This window comes from Lolium rigidum, chromosome 3 (assembly GCF_022539505.1).
Source record: "Lolium rigidum isolate FL_2022 chromosome 3, APGP_CSIRO_Lrig_0.1, whole genome shotgun sequence".
Lineage (NCBI taxonomy): Eukaryota > Viridiplantae > Streptophyta > Magnoliopsida > Poales > Poaceae > Lolium > Lolium rigidum.
In genome coordinates this window covers 376,461,454-376,479,158 of record NC_061510.1, presented here as the reverse complement: position 1 = coordinate 376,479,158, position 17,705 = coordinate 376,461,454, and the positions used below count along the sequence as shown (strand labels likewise).

At 48.1% G+C, this 17,705-nt stretch overlaps 2 protein-coding genes and 1 long non-coding RNA gene across 4 annotated transcripts; 1 reads left to right on the top strand and 2 right to left on the bottom strand.

The window, feature by feature from the left end:
- Positions 1 to 1,318: 1,318 nt before the first annotated feature.
- LOC124704350 (beta-glucosidase BoGH3B-like) lies at positions 1,319 to 4,823 on the top strand. Of its 2 annotated transcripts, XM_047236604.1 has the most exons (10): positions 1,319 to 1,414; positions 1,901 to 2,130; positions 2,219 to 2,423; positions 2,571 to 2,661; positions 2,754 to 2,896; positions 2,998 to 3,241; positions 3,347 to 3,451; positions 3,622 to 3,804; positions 3,894 to 4,098; positions 4,192 to 4,823. In XM_047236604.1, exons 2-10 carry the CDS (start codon positions 1,914 to 1,916, stop codon positions 4,671 to 4,673), a joined length of 1,875 nt encoding a protein of 624 aa, XP_047092560.1. In that variant the 5' UTR covers positions 1,319 to 1,414; positions 1,901 to 1,913; the 3' UTR covers positions 4,674 to 4,823. The 2 variants fall into 2 exon arrangements, with proteins under 2 accessions (XP_047092560.1, XP_047092559.1); XM_047236603.1 differs by having other exon boundaries at positions 2,998 to 3,451.
- LOC124704356 lies at positions 4,740 to 5,653 on the bottom strand. The gene is made up of 3 exons (XR_007003539.1): positions 5,465 to 5,653; positions 5,027 to 5,375; positions 4,740 to 4,882 (listed from the first exon to the last, which is right to left on the bottom strand). It is a non-coding gene; the product is annotated as an uncharacterized LOC124704356 (long non-coding RNA).
- A 1,386-nt stretch (positions 5,654 to 7,039) lies between these two features.
- On the bottom strand, positions 7,040 to 9,106 carry LOC124704351 (pentatricopeptide repeat-containing protein At5g19020, mitochondrial-like). Its single transcript, XM_047236605.1, has one exon. It carries the CDS (start codon positions 9,104 to 9,106, stop codon positions 7,127 to 7,129), a length of 1,980 nt encoding a protein of 659 aa, XP_047092561.1. The 3' UTR covers positions 7,040 to 7,126.
- Between the last annotated feature and the right edge of the window lie 8,599 nt (positions 9,107 to 17,705).

Genomic DNA, 17,705 nt, shown 5'->3' with positions numbered 1-17,705 from the left:
AAAAGCTGGCACTATACAGAGGAAGCCAGATTACGAAACCTTACACTCCAGTCAAGTAGAATAGCTTTTTGACTTTTTGACTTTCGTTTCCACAGCGGTGCGACCATAGAGAAAGATCAGTGGTAGTGGTACATCTGCTAAATACATGAGTGGTTGGATGGTCGATGTCGTCAAAGGCCTGGCGTTCCTTCTTTTCCAAATGTTCCAAAGGGCGGCGATTAGAACAGTTGAGTGAACCTTGCATTGTTGGGCTTCCATCCCACAACTCCTGAATAGGGGAGCATCCAAAGACATCATGGTGAAGCACTGGAATGGTAGTCCAAAACTGTTGAAACGACCTACAGTGAAGGAACAGGTGCTCCAAAGATTCAGACAGAGCACAGAAAGGACAAGCATCTAAACTGGTTAACCCTTTCCGGAAACGACCAAGTTTATGAACAGCCGCTGCCGGCCAGCCAACCAAATAAACAGCCGGCAGCGGCTAAAAATTGAGTTAGTTCTGGATCGACTCTAGGACCGTGGCTGCATGCTGAGCATGGAGTATTTGTGCAGTATCGAGAAAGGGATCGCATCAAGTCAAACGATCCCCACCCACAGCGACGTCTCAGCTGATCGATGCCCCCATCGCGATCTGTCGTAGAAATGATGAGCGACCCTGACCATTCACAGTTTTAAAACGGGTTGTACCGGTTCCTCAAACCCTGCCCGTCTCAATCCAGCTACAAGTTCTCTGATCGCGGTCTCGAACCAGAAAAATGATAGAACACGTGCATCTGGTTGATCCGGCCCGGGCTGGACACTTGGTTTAGCCGGTTTGAGACCAAACCATGAACGGGATTATCCACAGCCTTGATGTGAACCTGCTGTGGTTGTGGTACAACTTCACGGCGACGGCGACGGCAACATCTTTTCGCCAAGACGAGAAGCAGGTCGACTACGCCGGTGCTTCTGTGCAGCAAGTGCTTCTCGATACAAAAGCGACTGATTTAGAACTGGTTGGACGGTTTCGTTGGTTTGAGCCTGTCTCAACCCAGCCACTGTACAAGTTTTATATGATCGTGGTCTCGAACCAGAAACCCGATACAAACCGTGCATCTGGTCCCGTTTAACCGGTTCAAGACCAAACCATGAACACGGCTGATGTGGAGTTGGAGAAAACGTGCCGTTGCCTAGGTCCACTCACGGTTATCAATGCACACGAGTTCTTTCGTTTCTTTTTTCGCTGCCTCGCGATTCTCCTATCTGCCACTTCGTGAGTCAGAGTACTCGCTTCCCTGGGCTATAAGAGGAACCGGGGTTCCCTTTCCCAGAGGACGAGCTCTGCTCACACACATCTCCTTCTCAGGCAGCAGCTGTTACAGCCTTCACAGTTCTCTTAGGCTGCCGATCATCTCATCTGGTTATTCCTTTTGAGGCAGGTATGCAGCTATCTACCGCCTAGCTTGCTGCGAGGTTTGGTTGTTCTCGGTCAAAATTCGGAAGTGATGTGGTTATTGTGCTATGTTTTCTGTTTTGTTCAATCGTTTGTTTGGGTTGGGCCGCAGATGATTTTGGTGAGAACAGAGGGACATGGCTTGCTGTTTTCGCCTGTAATCATGCCGGTTTCCAGCACCTTGCTTCGTTTGGGCAATGAAAGTGTGCAAAAAGTACCAACCTGGTGGAGCAAAAAAAGAAATATATAGGTTCCCTTGTGTTTTGCTTCCTTGTGATGTCTCTATCGCCAACAGGGCAGCCTTTGAATCGCCTAGGCCTAATGTTTGACCATTATGCATGTCTACACTAGCGCATGATTGATTTTTCCCTTGTCGATAAGCTTCGCAGAATGTCTACACTATTTTTTATCCACATGAATCGCATCCTTTCCTCGGGTTTAAACATAGTTGACGGTGATCGGTACCAGACAGGGTGCCAATATGGGGAGTTTGCACAAGACCACCGTCGTCCTCCTCATGTTCTGCTTGGCGGTACTGGGAAGAGCGGATTATCTCAAGTACAAGGATCCGAAACAGCCCGTTGGTGCTCGCGTCAATGATCTGCTTGGGCGGATGACTCTCGCAGAAAAGATCGGCCAGATGACTCAGATTGAGAGGGAAAATGCTACCACAGGGGTGCTATCCAAATACTTCATAGGTAAGCTATAGTATTTCGGCTTAATAAATCAGTGCAAATGGTGAAGAACTGCAGAGTTTGAGTTTCGGAGTTGTGTGCTGCGGTGCAGGTAGTGTGCTGAGCGGCGGAGGCAGTGTGCCTGCTCCTCAAGCCTCTGCTGAGACCTGGGTTTCAATGGTGAATGAAATGCAGAAAGACGCTCTTTCTACCCGCCTAGGTATTCCGATGATCTACGGTATTGATGCTGTGCATGGTCATGGTAACGTCTACAAAGCTACGATCTTCCCACATAATGTTGGGCTTGGAGCTACCAGGTAGAAATTTCCCCTTTTTCTAACTTTTGATGTGATGACGAAATCATGTGAATAAGCTACGACGATATCCAAAACACACGCTGACTGTGATGCATACAGTCCCGTGATGTATGCTTTAGTGTAAATTAATACTCCATTATCCACCAGGGATCCTGAGCTTGTAAAGAGGATAGGAGAAGCAACTGCTCTGGAAGTCAGGGCCACAGGAATTCCTTACGTTTTTGCTCCGTGTATTGCGGTAATAGAACAGAACCCCTCTTGCATCTTTACTCTGGATAGCAACTATGCCTTCGTGTTGTTCTTGGATCCTCATTTGTTGATATTAATCAGGTTTGTAGAGATCCAAGATGGGGACGGTGCTTTGAAAGCTACAGTGAAGACCCAAAGGTTGTCCAGTCAATGACCACAATTATCTCCGGCTTGCAAGGCGACGCTCCACCAGGTTCTGCAGGAAGACCATACGTTGGTGGAAGGTAATATACATCCAACAAATTTTGTACTTGAACTGTCTTCTCTCAAATTCAGTCTGATGAGAGGGAACTAACTTTGTTGTCACTCTGATGATACCCTGCAGTAAGAAAGTTGCTGCATGCGCAAAGCACTATGTTGGTGATGGTGGTACTTTTAACGGGATTAACGAGGGCAATACAATCATCGACAGAAATGGGCTCATGAAAATCCACATGCCTGCCTATTTTAATTCTATCATCAGGGGTGTATCTACTATTATGGTCTCATACAACAGTTGGAATGGAGAAAAGATGCATGGAAACCATTTTCTAATCACTGATTTTCTCAAGAGCAAGCTCAAATTTAGGGTCAGTTGCTCACTACAAAAGCAAAATATTTTCTGCATATTTACTTCTTCTGGTATATTAAGAGATACTGATGCTATCATTTTCTTTGGGATTTTGTGCAAACAGGGTTTTGTGATTTCAGACTGGAAGGGCATTGATAGGATTACTACTCCCCAACACTTGAACTATACTTATTCAATTCAGGCTGGAATTAGTGCTGGTATTGACATGGTAATTTCCTTTAAAAAATTGGTTAGCTTTGATTTTTCGAACAAAAGCCAAGTGATTAGCCACCTCATAACTTACGATACAACCTTGACAATTCTCATCTCTTCTACAACTAATGCAAATGAGCCATTTTCTTCTTTTCTGATCATGCTCTGTCTTGTGTTATTTTGCAGATCATGGTTCCTTTTACCTACACAGAATTCATTGATGGTCTGACATCACAAGTTAATAACAAGATCATCCCGATGAGCAGAATCGATGATGCTGTCTACAGGATTCTTCGGGTCAAGTTCACCATGGGTCTATTTGAGAACCCTTACGCTGATCCAAGTCTGGCTGGTGAACTCGGAAAGCAAGTTAGTTCGAAACACCATGTTTTCCTTCTCTCATACTTCATTCATCAAGATCCTAGAATCCTTATATATGGATAAATTCCCATTTTTAGGCACACCGGGAACTCGCTCGGGAAGCCGTCAGGAAGTCATTGGTTTTGCTGAAAAATGGAAAATCTGCATACACTCCATTGTTGCCTCTCCCAAAGAAGGCCGGTAAGATCCTCGTCGCCGGAAGCCACGCCGACAACTTGGGCAACCAGTGTGGAGGATGGACAATCACATGGCAAGGATTGACCGGCAACAACAACACTGCCGGTAAATGGCGTCTCTTGTTTCATTTCTTGTACTATCTTGTGGCAACGTCTCATCCATGGAAAAAATATCATGGAATCATGTGATGAAACGCAGGCACAACTATCCTCTCGGCGATCAAGTCTACTGTCGACCCCAGCACCGAGGTGGTCTTGTCAGAGAACCCGGATAGCGCCGCCGTGGACAGCGGCAAGTACGACTACGCGATCGTGGTGGTCGGCGAGCCTCCATACGCCGAGACATTCGGCGACAATCTGAACCTGACAATCCCTGCTCCTGGCCCCTCAGTGATCCAGACCGTCTGCAAGAGCGTCAAGTGTGTGGTGGTGCTCATCTCTGGCAGGCCCCTGGTGCTGGAGCCGTACATTGACGCCATTGATGCGTTCGTGGCCGCGTGGCTGCCCGGCACGGAAGGCCAGGGTGTCGCCGACGCGCTATTCGGTGACTACGGGTTCACTGGGAAGCTAGGGCACACTTGGTTCAAGTCAGTGGACCAGCTGCCGATGAATGTCGGTGACAAACACTACGACCCGCTGTTCCCCTTCGGGTTTGGCCTCACCACGGAGGCGAAGAAATGAGTCCGATGAGATAATAGAGATGGAATAATGTCAACTGGGATCTGAGAGATGAGATAATATACCTGAGTTTGTGGTTGACTTTCTGCAGCAATAGAAGTGTAGAAGCATTCTTGAAGATGCTCTAGTTTGGGTTGTGCAACAATATCGATCGAGCGCTTGCATTCTCTTTCACATCCTTTCCCTCGACGCGTGCATGAACAATGTCTGTGCTGCAAAAAGTATCGAAACCAAGATGTGATTTCTGCAATTATCCATGATAAAAGTTCACTACCTGAAACATGAAGGTTTCTACAGAGCAGATAATCAACCCAAACCACCAACATATACGAAAACCAAGCATTCAGGTTACTAACCTATGAACTAAAACTTTCCGTGCTCCCCTTATGCACGCATCGCCCATCAGAGCATCTCCATTTCTACCTGGGAATGGAACTAGATCACCATAGACAAACATTGCAACTCTTTAATAAAATATATAGGCACCAGACATCTGAGTTATTGCATTGGGGATACGATTGAAGTTGCGTGGCACGCCACGCAACTGGAACTCTTGAACATGTGCGTCATGGAACAAACAAGACGACAACATCCTCCCTTGTCTCCAGGTCTCAGGATAAAACTCTGCAGCAACCTCAGTGCGCATTCTCGCCACTCTTTCAACCAACTGATTTACTCCCTGGCGCATTTGCTCCTGTTAAAGACCTCACCAATAATCCACAGATGAAGCAATATGATCCAAAACAACCTTTTCATGAAATCATAATTTTTAAGCTCTGTTTCTGCGACTCTACCTCAGCTAAGCTACTGTATAGAAGTATACATCCATGCATGATGATGTTGCCATAAACTTGCACGGATACAGGTCATATCAAAACATGAAACAGTTATACCCTGAATGGATCGAGCAACAATGCAAGTGAAAAATGGATAATCCGCAGTTTCTTGAGGATTAAAAAACTGACATGCAGAATCACCCAACCAATCCTCCTTTTTCATGTTCTCTCTAGTAACGCGGCCAAGAATATATTTCCAAGGGAACCATATCATTCCATTGCAAAATTGATTTTCTTAATTAAGTCGTAGAAGGAAAAAAAGGATGAATGGGAAATAGCAAAACCATTTTTATCAATGCTTTCTAGGCTCTTGGTGGCCCTTTCCTTGTTCAACAACTCCATATACACTCGCCCCAATATACTGACTGCATACTACATCAGCCATCATTTCCACAGGACATACTCCCTTCCACTTCCCAAGGGCCAGCCTCAAGCAGCCTGCTAGGTTGTCTTACCTCCGCATCTCTTTTCTTCTTAATGTTACTTGGCTTTAAAGGAGAGGTAGCTTGCGCTTGATGCATGCTGCAACAACCAGAGTTTGAGTTCTTCTTGCATTTTGTATTAGTGAGTTTGCAGTAAATCGGACTGTAAAAGAATCTAGGAATTCCATGATTCGGTATAGATGGTATGCTTGGTAAAGTTTGTTGCATAGTACTGTATGCAGATTGCTGGTACTGATAGGTCACTGGTTTCCAGGATAGGATGGCCAGGTACCATGGGAGTATGATCCAATTGAATTTCATTATGTTACCTTATTGCCATGTCAAGTGTGCATGCAGGCGACAGAGTGCTTCCTCTTTGCACCCACAATGGTGCTTGTTTGCACCAGCACCGTGAATGCAGCCAACCCTCTGGTGAAACCAGTCAACTTTGACCTCAGCAAACCTTACAATTAATTCTTCCAGAAGAGCCATAATCAACTGGCAACAACCTTTATTAGAGCTAACTGTCATAAATCATGATCAGCACTTGTCAGATTGGTAAATGAAAAAATCGAGAATGAAAAAACTCTACAGGGAAGAGCAAATCAAATCTGAGGTTGGCAATCTTAAATCAACATTCATAGAATCTGAACATAAATCCTGTGATGCTCAGACAGCGATGACGAGGTCCATATCTGAAGCAAACATGTAATAGCAATAAGTTGATTTTTTTCTTGTGCGAAGAAAGGCTGATCAATTTCTCGTAGAATCCTAACCTTTTCCTGAACACAGTGATTTGAACACTGTGCAGAATTTAAAGCAACAACAGCTAATTAAATTTGGTCCAAAAGGATAGGAAGCAAGACATGTTATTCTAAGGATTTGCACATGTGAGAATAATGGAAAGTAACGTGCAATTAAATATTTTCTTCTGAAGTTTGTACAATGATTTTCTCAATTGAAGTTTTACATGTAAAGGAATAGTGTAACTGCCCCAAGAAGTAAATAACAGTTTTCTGGAGGTCGACTGTCAGCTTTGTCATATATTCAGTTGCTGCCATTTTATTTCTTTAGTTTAAATGAGCAAAGAATGAAAATAAAATGAATAATCACACAAAAGAAGCTGCTTGCTATCATAATTGCTCAATTTAAGAGCAGTTCGCACAAGAAGAGTCCAAGGAAAAAATGTTATGACCTATCACTGAACAACTCCACTGCTTCCAGATAACCTCTCCAAATTTCCGTCCTGTAGTTCCTTCCTCACTAATGACACGTTGTTCCAACGACGAGCATCGGCAAAGATATTTGACAAGGCCACTTTGGATGCTCCATGGTTTGGATCAAGCTTGGCCAACTCTTCCGCGGCCTTTTCACCTAAGGCTACGTTTCCATGTGTCCTCGCAGCTGCAAGGATGCTGCCCCATATCACCACATCTGATTTCATCGGCATCGTCTCGGTGAGATGTTCCGCCTCTTCCAAGTGTCCAGCTCGACCAAGAAGATCAACCATGCAACCGTAGTGTTTAATTGTTGGTTGGATTCCATATTCTCTGCTCATGGACTCAAAGTGCTGCTTCCCCTCGGTCACGAGCCCAGCATGACAGCATGCATTTAAGACGCCAATGTATGTGACTGAGTTTGGCTTGATACTGGTGCTTTGTAATTGGGAGAACAGTTGAAGCGACATGTTGGCATGGCCGTGGATGGCTAAACTGCAGATGATAGCATTCCAAGGAGACACGGAAGATGACTTACGCTTGACATAACTGAACACTTGAACTGCATCAGCGACACTGCCACACTTTGCGTACATATCAATCAGCCCAGCACTCAGGTTATCGGTAAGTGGGATTGATTTGCTGACTACGTAGTGATGAATACTTCTGCCCTGCTCCAATGTGCCACAATCAGCAACTGCGGATAGAGTACTTGCCAAGGTAATGTCGTTTGGTTCAACACCAGCACCCAGCATCGAGAAGAATAGCTGCAAAGCCGTGTTCGAATGTCCGCTCTGTGCATACCCAGATAGCAAAGTAGTCCACGAGATGGTGTCCCTCTCAGGCATGTCATCAAACAGCTTCCTTGCTTCACGCATCAGGTTCTCCCGTAGGAGACCAGACATGAGAGCGTTCCAAGACGCAACATGTGACTTGTCTGATAACTTGAACTGCATCCGGGCAAGGTCGAGATGACCGCAAGAACCATAGAGATGGATAACTGTCGCTTGCACAAACAGATGGGCATCGAAACCGTCCTTCAGAATGACCGCGTGCAGTTGCTGCCCTTCTGAAACAGCAGCATGTCGAGCGCACACCTTTATCAAATCAACAAGCAGCCCCGAGTTGCCCCTCCTGTCCGCCTCAGCCATCATGGCAGCATATGCCCTGAGGGCTTCTGATTTACAATCTGCACGGATGTACCCGTCGATCATCGTCAGCCAAGAGACCGTGTCCCTTTCCGGGATCCGCCCGAATACCTCGGCAGCCATCTGAACCATCCCTGCCTTCACGTAGCCGTTGAGCATGGCATTCCAGGTGACCGTGTTCTTCTCCGGCATCCACTCGAAGATTTCACGAGCGGAACAGACCTGTGAGGTTGATGCATAAGCATGGACCAGGTTGGTGGCCACAATGAGAAATCCGTCGAGCCCACGCCGCACGGCGACTCCGTGCGCCACGCTAACTGGCACCGGCGCCGTGTCATGGGCCAACGCCGTGAGCAGGCCGGCGAGAGTGACCTCGTTGGGAGGCACGCCCTGGGCGAGCATGCCGCGGAAGACGGCCACGGCGTCCTCCGCGTGGCCGGCGCGCGCGAGGGCGGTGAGGACGGTGGTGTAGGAGACGGTGTCCCTCTGCGCCTGGGGCATCTCCGCGAGCATGCGCCGCGCGAGGTCGAGCCGGCCCGCGCGAGCGAGGGCGGCGAGGATGGTGTTGTGGGCTGCGGGGTCGCGGAGGGCGAGGGGTATTTCGTCGAACAGGTGGAGGGCGAGCGCTGGCGCGTGGGGGGCGGGGGTGAGGCGGGCGTAGAAGGCGAGCAGGGAGTTGCGGACGAAGGGGTTGGAGAGGAGGAGGCCCGACTTGGCGGCGAGCGCGTGGAGCTGCTCCCCGTGCCGGAGGCGCGCGCCGGACTTGAGGGAGGAGACCAGGAAGACGGCGAGAGGGGCGCCGGCGCCGGGCATGTGTCCGCCGAGCGCACGCACGCGCGGTCTATCTCTCCGCTAGCGTGAGTTCAGATTGTGTTTGTTTTGTGCGTGTATTTGTCAGCGCGTGTCCTGTACAGCCGGTGTTGTATTTTCTTCTTCTTTTCTGGCTGTTCTTTGTACTCCGGCGCGGCGGCTCAGCATGAGAAGGAGGGGCCTACCTGCCTGCCTTGCGCCGCCCGGGACTTGGTTGCCACCGCAGGGTACCTCCATGCTTCATGCTTCCTGCTTTGCGCGGGGGATATTGGGGGAGGCGCGCCAGGCGGCGACTTCCCAAGGTGCCAGGTCCTTCGGTCAGCGCACCGAAGGCGTTCGATAAAATGCCCGTAAGAAAGCTGCTGGTGAGAACTGCATTTCTGCTGACCTTTTTCATGCTCCTGGTGCTGGTGACGGCCAAGGAAGGCTTCGTTGCAAGAAATTTGGAGACGACATTAGTCATTGCGAATTTGCATGTAGTTGCGGTTCCTATTGCTGCGCTCTATCTAGGTTGATGACATCATTTTCTTCTCTTGTGACCAGACCCAAACCTAAGAGCATCTCCAGCCGTTGGAGGCCCCCGGGCTGAATTCTGGACGAAATTAGCTCCGGATTGGATCAATTTTTGGCATGTGGGGCAACAACTTCCAGCCATGTGCACCCCACGCCGAGCTGCTCATGAGGTGTTCGACCATGGACCATGCCGGCTACGACCTCGCCCACGCTGGTCTCGCTGGCCTCGACATCCTGCACCTCGCCTCCGCCGGCCCGACCACGACCAGCCCGGCCACGACTTCGCCCGCGCCGGCCGCGCTTGGCCTCGACCCACCGCGCCTCCGTGGGCTCGAGGGCGCCACGGCCTCGCCTCGCTCGGGACGTGAGCAGCCGGGTGTGCGGGCCAGCCGAGTGAGAAGAACGGCGCCGACCAAGCGAGGAGAGCGGGCGGCCGGCGGTGGGGCGGCGGCGAGCTGGGACGGCCTCGCTCGGGGCGCGGTGGCGTGCGGGCGTGGCCGGCGGCGCGGATGGAAGAGGCCCGGCCTCGACGCCTGGCAGCGGGAAGAGACCAGCGGGGACCGGGCGCCCGCCGCCGATGGCGTGGACGAAGGCGGAGTGGCGTGAGCGGCGTGGCCGGAGGGTCGGGAGGGTGGGGCGGTGGGTCGGCTTGGCCGGTGGCCGGCGGGGCGGGAGAGCCAGGCCGTGGTCGGCGTGGCCGGTGGCGTCGGGGAGAGAGAAAGGATGGGAGAGAGAGAGGTGGGTGGGGGGACCCGTGTTTATTCTCTATCCTTCACTGACAGTGGCCCAGTGTGCCTGATTTGCTCCATCCGGAGCCCCCGGGAAGACCTCGGGGACCGGGGTTGGCGTGGGGAGTCCGGACGAAATAAGCTCAAATCCGGATCAAAACGAGGAACCGGGGGCCTGACTGGGCCGTTTTTCGACGTCCGGATGAAAAAAAAGTAGTCGGGGGGAGGGGGGCTTCTCGGGGAGACGAGTGGGGATGCTCTAAGACCAAGTCACTATCAAAGAGCAAGGTGCTTCCACTGTGCTGTCATTAGCTGCAGGAGCTCCCTTCCGTCCAAGACCCTGCACCGCCTGTGCCTGGCAGCTCGCTGGGGAAGACGACGAGGACACCCACGTCCCCATGTTGGGTTCGCCAAGCCTTGGCCCAGGCCCAGCTGCGGGGCATTTGTCCCTAGCGTCGGGGCTGCTGGCCGCCAGCCAGTTGGGCCAGGCCCAGGAAAATGCTCCCGTGGCGGATGCTGTGGACCGCATGGGCCAGGCCCAGGTGGACGACCCGCTGCCAATCGTCTTGTTTGCGCGGGAACTCCCATCGGTTGGGGATTCAAATCTAACCCCACCGATCGACGACACCGTTGCTCCGTCTGTTGCCCACAGTGTTACCCTGGATGGTCATCACGGCGATGATGGCCCCTCCCCCGTGTTGCAATTGGCTATTGTTGTCACGGTTGCTGCCTCCATGGAGGCGCGCCGTTCCAATGAGGACGATTCCGATGATGAGCGGGTGGATGAGGAGATCGTGGTTGATTCGGCCCCGGCGCGTGCTACACGCGACGCGGCCCCACCTGCCACCACTTCGGCGGTGTGCCGCTTTGCTTCTCCACCTTTGGTGTTCCAGAGAGCTCGACAGCCTCCCCCTCCGCGACCTCTGCCGGCGGTGACCAGGCCTCGGACTCTGGGGGAATTCCTCACAGCGGCAAAGACACGCTCGGATGCCCTGATGCAGACCCCGGCCGTCCGACGCAGACTAGGGGAACTCAACTTCCAGCCTCGTCGGAGTTCGAGGATCGCCGGGCAACCAGGAGGTCTTAGCACTAAGGTGAAGGATGTGCGCAACCTGATGCGCAAACTTGGTCTTCTCCAAGGGGATGAGGCGCCGTCGGAGGCTGCCCTAGAGGCTTACCACAAGATGTATGAGCTTCCCCTGACGGACGACATGATTGAGGCGATTGCTGAGTTCTACGGGTGGTTGCTTGCGACGATCAGAGGCTACTCTCCACCACTACTGGGGATGACGGGTGGTCGCCTCATCGAGGCCTGACCCCTGACGGTGGTCCACGGGCGTTCTACGATGTTCCAATGTTGTACGAACCTAAGGTTTTGGTGGCCAATGTGCGAGGCCTCAATGATCGTGCAAGGCGTACGGGTGTTAGGAGTGTAGTGAACACTACAGGTGCGTCCATTGTATGTCTCCAAGAGACAAAGTTATTTGTTGTTACTCATGCTATCGTAATAGAAGCGCTTGGCGCAGAGTTTGACACTTACTTCTGCTTGCCGGCGGTTGACACTCGGGGGGGGGGGTATCATTGTGGCTTGGGTTAGCTGGGAGGTGCAGCTCGACAGCGCCCACTACGAGGCTAACAGTGTTACGGCTAGGGTTTCCCCTGTGGTGGTGGCTCTGAGTGGTGGCTGACTTGTGTCTATGGACCATAGGCTGAGGCTGACAAGGTCGCCTTCCTAGACGAGCTCCGCGATGTTCGCAGAGGTCACCTTGGACCTTGGGCCCTCTGCGGGGACTTTAACTTGATCTACCGCGATGAGAACAAGAACAACGGTAACCTCAACCGTAGGATGATGGGAAGATTCCGGCGCTTTCTGAATGACTGCGAGCTGAAGGAGATCTACCTACATGGGTGGCGCTACAATTGGTCTAATGAGAGGGAAACACCCACTCTCGTGCGGTTGAATCGGGTGTTTGTTTCGGTTGCCTAGGAGGAGTTGCATAGCAGCTGCATGTTGCGCTGCTTGGCAACGGTGGTGGCTGACCATTGCCCACTCCTCCTGGATTGCACCACCAAATCAGCGGGGCGGAAGAGGTTCCAGTTCGAACGCTTCTGGCTAAAGTTGGAAGGCTTTGAGGAGGTTGTGCGAAGCGCCTAGGATGTTGTGGAGGGGGACCCAGACCCCTTCCGGCGGCTTACCGCAAAACTTAAGCGCACGGCGCGCAGCCTGTTGAGCTGGAGTGACAAGAAGGTGGGATGTGTCAAACTGCAGCTGATGATAGCGCGGGAGGTGGTGTGATACGCGTACAGCACGCGTCCGTTGGGAACCCCAAGAGGAAGGTGTGATGCGCACAGCGGCAAGTTTTCCCTCAGAAAGAAACCAAGGTTTATCGAACCAGGAGGAGCCAAGAAGCACGTTGAAGGTTGATGGCGGCGGGATGTAGTGCGGCGCAACACCAGGGATTCCGGCGCCAACGTGGAACCTGCACAACACAACCAAAGTACTTTGCCCCAACGAAACAGACGAGGTTGTCAATCTCACCGGCTTGTCGTAACAAAGGATTAGATGTATAGTGTGGATGATGATTGTTTGCGGAAGACAAGTAGAACAAGTATTGCAAGTAGATTGTATTCGATGTAAAAGAATGGACCGGGGTCCACAGTTCACTAGAGGTGTCTCTCCCATAAGATAAATAGCATGTTGGGTGAACAAATTACGATCGGGCAATTGACAAATAGAGAGAGCATGACAATGCACATACATGATATGATGAGTATTGTGAGATTTAATTGGGCATTACGACAAAGTACATAGACCGCTATCCAAGCATGCATCTATGCCTAAAAAGTCCACCTTCAGAGTTATCATCCGAACCCCTTCCGACATTAAGTTGCAAACAACGGACAATTGCATTAAGTATGGTGCGTAATGTAATCAATAACTACATCCTCGGACATAGCATCAATGTTTTATCCTTAGTGGCAACAAGACATCCACAACCTTAGAACTTTCCGTCACCGTCCTGCATTTAATGGAGGCATGAACCCACTATCGAGCATAAATACTCCCTCTTGGAGTTAAGAGTAAAAACTTGGCCGAGCCTCTACTAATAACGGAGAGCTTGCAAGATCATAAACAACACATAGGTAATAGATTGATAATCAACATAACATAGTATTCTCTATCAATCGGATCACGACAAACACAACATATAGAATTACAGATAGATGATCTTGATCATGTTAGGCAGCTCACAAGATCCGACAATGAAGCACATAAGGAGAAGACGACCATCTAGCTACTGCTATGGACCCATAGTCCAGGGGTGAACTACTCACTCATCACTCCGGAGGCGACCATGGCGGTGAAGAGTCCTCCGGGAGATGATTCCCCTCTCCGGCGAGGTGCCGGAGGCGATCTCCCGAATCCCCCGAGATGGGATTGGCGGCGGCGTCTCCGGAAGGTTTTCCGTATCGTGGCTCTCGGTACCGGGGGTTTCGCGACGAAGGCTTTAAGTAGGCGGAAGGGCAACGCGGGGGCCACACGAGGGCCCCACACACCAGGGCCGCGCGGCCAAGGGCCGTGCCGCGCCGCCATGTGGTGTCGGCGCCTCGTGGCCCCACTTCCTTTCCCCTCGGTCTTCTCGGAAGCTTCGTGCAAAAATAGGACCCCGGGCGTTGATTTCGTCCAATTCCGAGAATATTTCCTTTGTAGGATTTCTGAAACCAAAAACAGCGAGAAAACAAAGAATCGGCTCTTCGGCATCTCGTTAATAGGTTAGTGCCGGAAAATGCATAAATACGACATATAATGTGTATAAAACATGTAGATATCATCAATAATGTGGCATGGAACATAAGAAATTATCGATACGTCGGAGACGTATCATCATCCCCAAGCTTAGTTCCTGCTCGTCCCGAGCAGGTAAACGATAACAAAGATAATTTCTGGAGTGACATGCCATCATAACCTTGATCATACTATTGTAAGCATATGTAATGAATGCAGCGATCAAAACAATGGTAATGACATGAGTAAACAACCGAATCATAAAGCAAAGACTTTTCATGAATAGTACTTCAAGACAAGCATCAATAAGTCTTGCATAAGAGTTAACTCATAAAGCAATAAATCAAAGTAAAGGTATTGAAGCAACACAAAGGAAGATTAAGTTTCAGCGGTTGCTTTCAACTTGTAACATGTATATCTCATGGATATTGTCAACATAGAGTAATATAACAAGTGCAATATGCAAGTATGTAGGAATCAATGCACAGCTCACACAAGTGTTTGCTTCTTGAGGTGGAGAGAGATAGGTGAACTGACTCAACATAAAAGTAAAAGAAAGGCCCTTCGCAGAGGGAAGCATTGATTGCTATATTTGTGCTAGAGCTTTGGTTTTGAAAACAAGAAACAATTTTGTCAACGGTAGTAATAAAGCATATGTATCATGTAAATTATATCTTACAAGTTGCAAGCCTTATGCATAGTATACTAATAGTGCCCGCACCTTGTCCTAATTAGCTTGGATTACCGGGATTATCGCAATACACATGTTTTATCCAAGTGTCACAAAGGGGTACCTCCATGCCGCCTGTACAAAGGTCTAAGGAGAAAGCTCGCATTTGGATTTCTCGCTTTTGATTATTCTCAACTTAGACATCCATACCGGGACAACATAGACAACAGATAATGGACTCCTCTTTAATGCATAAGCATGTAGCAACAATTAATGTTCTCATATGAGATTGAGGATATATGTCCAAAACTGAAACTTCCACCATGATTCATGGCTTTAGTTAGCGGCCCAATGTTCTTCTCTAACAATATGCATGCTCTAACCATTAAATGAGTGGTAAATCTCCCTTACTTCGCACAAGTCGGACATGCATAGCAACTCACATGATATTCAACAAAGAGTAGTTGATGGCGTCCCCAGGAACATGGTTATCGCACAACAAGCAACTTAATAAGAGATAAAGTGCATAAGTACATATTCAATACCACAATAGTTTTTAAGCTATTTGTCCCATGAGCTGTATATTGCAAAGGTAAAGAATGGAAATTTTAAAGGTACCACTTCAAGCAATTTACTTTGGAATGGCGGAGAAATACCATGTAGTAGGTAGGTATGGTGGACACAAATGGCATAGTGGTTGGCTCAAGGATTTTGGATGCATGAGAAGTATTTCCTCTCGATACAAGGTTTAGGCTAGCAAGGTTATTTGAAACAAACACAAGGATGAACCGGTGCAGCAAAACTCACATAAAAGACATATTGTAAACATTATAAGACTCTACACCGTCTTCCTTGTTGTTCAAAACTCAATACTAGAAATTATCTAGACTTTAGAGAGACCAAATATGCAAACCAAATTTTAGCAAGCTCTAGGTGTTTCTTCATTAATGGGTGCAAAGTATATGATGCAAGAGCTTAAACATGAGCCCAAAAATTGCCAAGTATCAAATTATTCAAGACATTTTAGAATTACTACATGTAGCCTTTCCCGATTCCAACCATATAACAATTTAACGAAGAAGATTCAACCTTCGCCATGAATACTATGAGTAAAGCCTAAGGACATATTTGTCCATATGCAACAACGTGAGCGCGTCTCTCTCCCACACAATGAATGCTAGGATCCATTTTATTCAAACAAAACAAAACAAAAACAAACCGACGCTCCAAGCAAAGCACATAAGATGTGATGGAATAGAAATATAGTTTCAGGGGAGGAACCTGATAATATTGTCGATGAAGAAGGGGATGCCTTGGGCATCCCCCAGCTTAGACGCTTGAGTCTTCTTAGAATATGCAGGGGTGAACCACCGGGGCATCCCCAAGCTTGGAGCTTTCACTCTCCTTGATCATATTGTATCATCCTCCTCTCTTGATCCTTGAAAACTTCCTCCACACCAAACTCGAAACAACTCATTAGAGGGTTAGTGCATAATAAAAATTCACATGTTCAGAGGTGACACAATCATTCTTAACACTTCCGGACATTGCACAAAGCTACTGGACATTAATGGAACAAAGAAATTCATCCACCATAGCAAAAGAGGCAATGCGAAATAAAAGGCAGAATCTGTCAAAACAGAACAGTCCGTAAAGATGGATTTTATTGAGGCACCAGACTTGCTCAAATGAAAATGCCCAAATTGAATGAAAGTTGCGTACGTATCTGAGGATCACGCACGTAAATTGGCATAATTTTCTGAGCTACCTACAGAGAGGCAGGTCGAAATTCGTGACAGCAAAGAAATCTGTTTCTCGCGCAGTAATCCAAATCTAGTATGAACCTTACTATCAACGACTTTACTTGGCACAACAATGCACAAAACTAAGATAAGGAGAGGTTGCTACAGTAGTAAAAAACTTCCAAGACTCAAATATAAAATAAAGGTACTCGTAGTAAAAACATGGGTTGTCTCCCATAAGCGCTTTTCTTTAACGCCTTTCAGCTAGGCGCGTAAAGTGTGTATCAAGTATTATCAAGAGATGGAGCATCGATACCATAAGCTCCCCCATCTGTAGTGGTACTAAGGGCTTTGTCAATTTTAGGCCTATAATAATATTTTTTTGGTTTAGGCACTTTAGAGACATACATAAACTTTTGCTCCTTACCCACATAAGCTTTCTCCTTATATTTAAGAGAAGAAAAAGTTGAACCCAAGGTTCCCATAGCTTTTTCAAGTTCGCCAATCCTATTGATTTGATTATCATGGACAACACAAGTTCCTAGGACACTAATTCTTTCATCAATTCCTCCTAAGGATTTATCAAGTTCATCAGTTTTATCAAGTAACATTTCCAATTTAGTTTCAACACTTGGAAAATTTTTCTCTATGGTTTCCAATTTTTTCATAACATCCTCAAGAGAGATTTCCATTTTAGTTTCATTAACAGGTGGTATTCCAACTAGACTCTCAATGATGCAACTAGCTTCTAAAGCAGGTGTACCTAGGAAATTACCCCCCGAAAGAGTATCAAGAACATACCTATTACAACTAGATATACCAACATAAAAGTTCCTAAGTAGGATAATAGTGGAGTGTTTCTTAGTGCACATATGATGAGCATCACTAATTCTATACCAAGCATCTTTAAAACTTTCTCCACCTTGTTGTTTAAACGAACGAACTTCAACTTCAGGATTACTCATTTTAGCAGTAGTAAATAAAGCAAACTAGATAAAATAAATGCAAGTAACTAATTTTTTTTTGTGTTTTTGATATAGAGTGCAAGACAGTAAATAAAGTAAAGCTAGCAACTAATTTTTTTTGTGTTTTGATATAATGCAGCAAACAAATAAGTAAATAAAGTAAAGCAAGACAAAAACAAAGTAAAGAGATTGGATTG

Coding starts and splice junctions, on each gene's coding strand:
- LOC124704350 (XM_047236603.1), top strand. CDS start 1,914: ATGGGGAGTTTGCACAAGACCACCGTCGTCCTCCTCATGTTCTGCTTG. Junction 2,131..2,218: donor GCTATCCAAATACTTCATAG/GTAAGCTATAGT, acceptor GCTGCGGTGCAG/GTAGTGTGCTGAGCGGCGGA. Junction 3,805..3,893: donor CTGGTGAACTCGGAAAGCAA/GTTAGTTCGAAA, acceptor TCCCATTTTTAG/GCACACCGGGAACTCGCTCG.
- LOC124704351 (XM_047236605.1), bottom strand. CDS start 9,106: ATGCCCGGCGCCGGCGCCCCTCTCGCCGTCTTCCTGGTCTCCTCCCTC.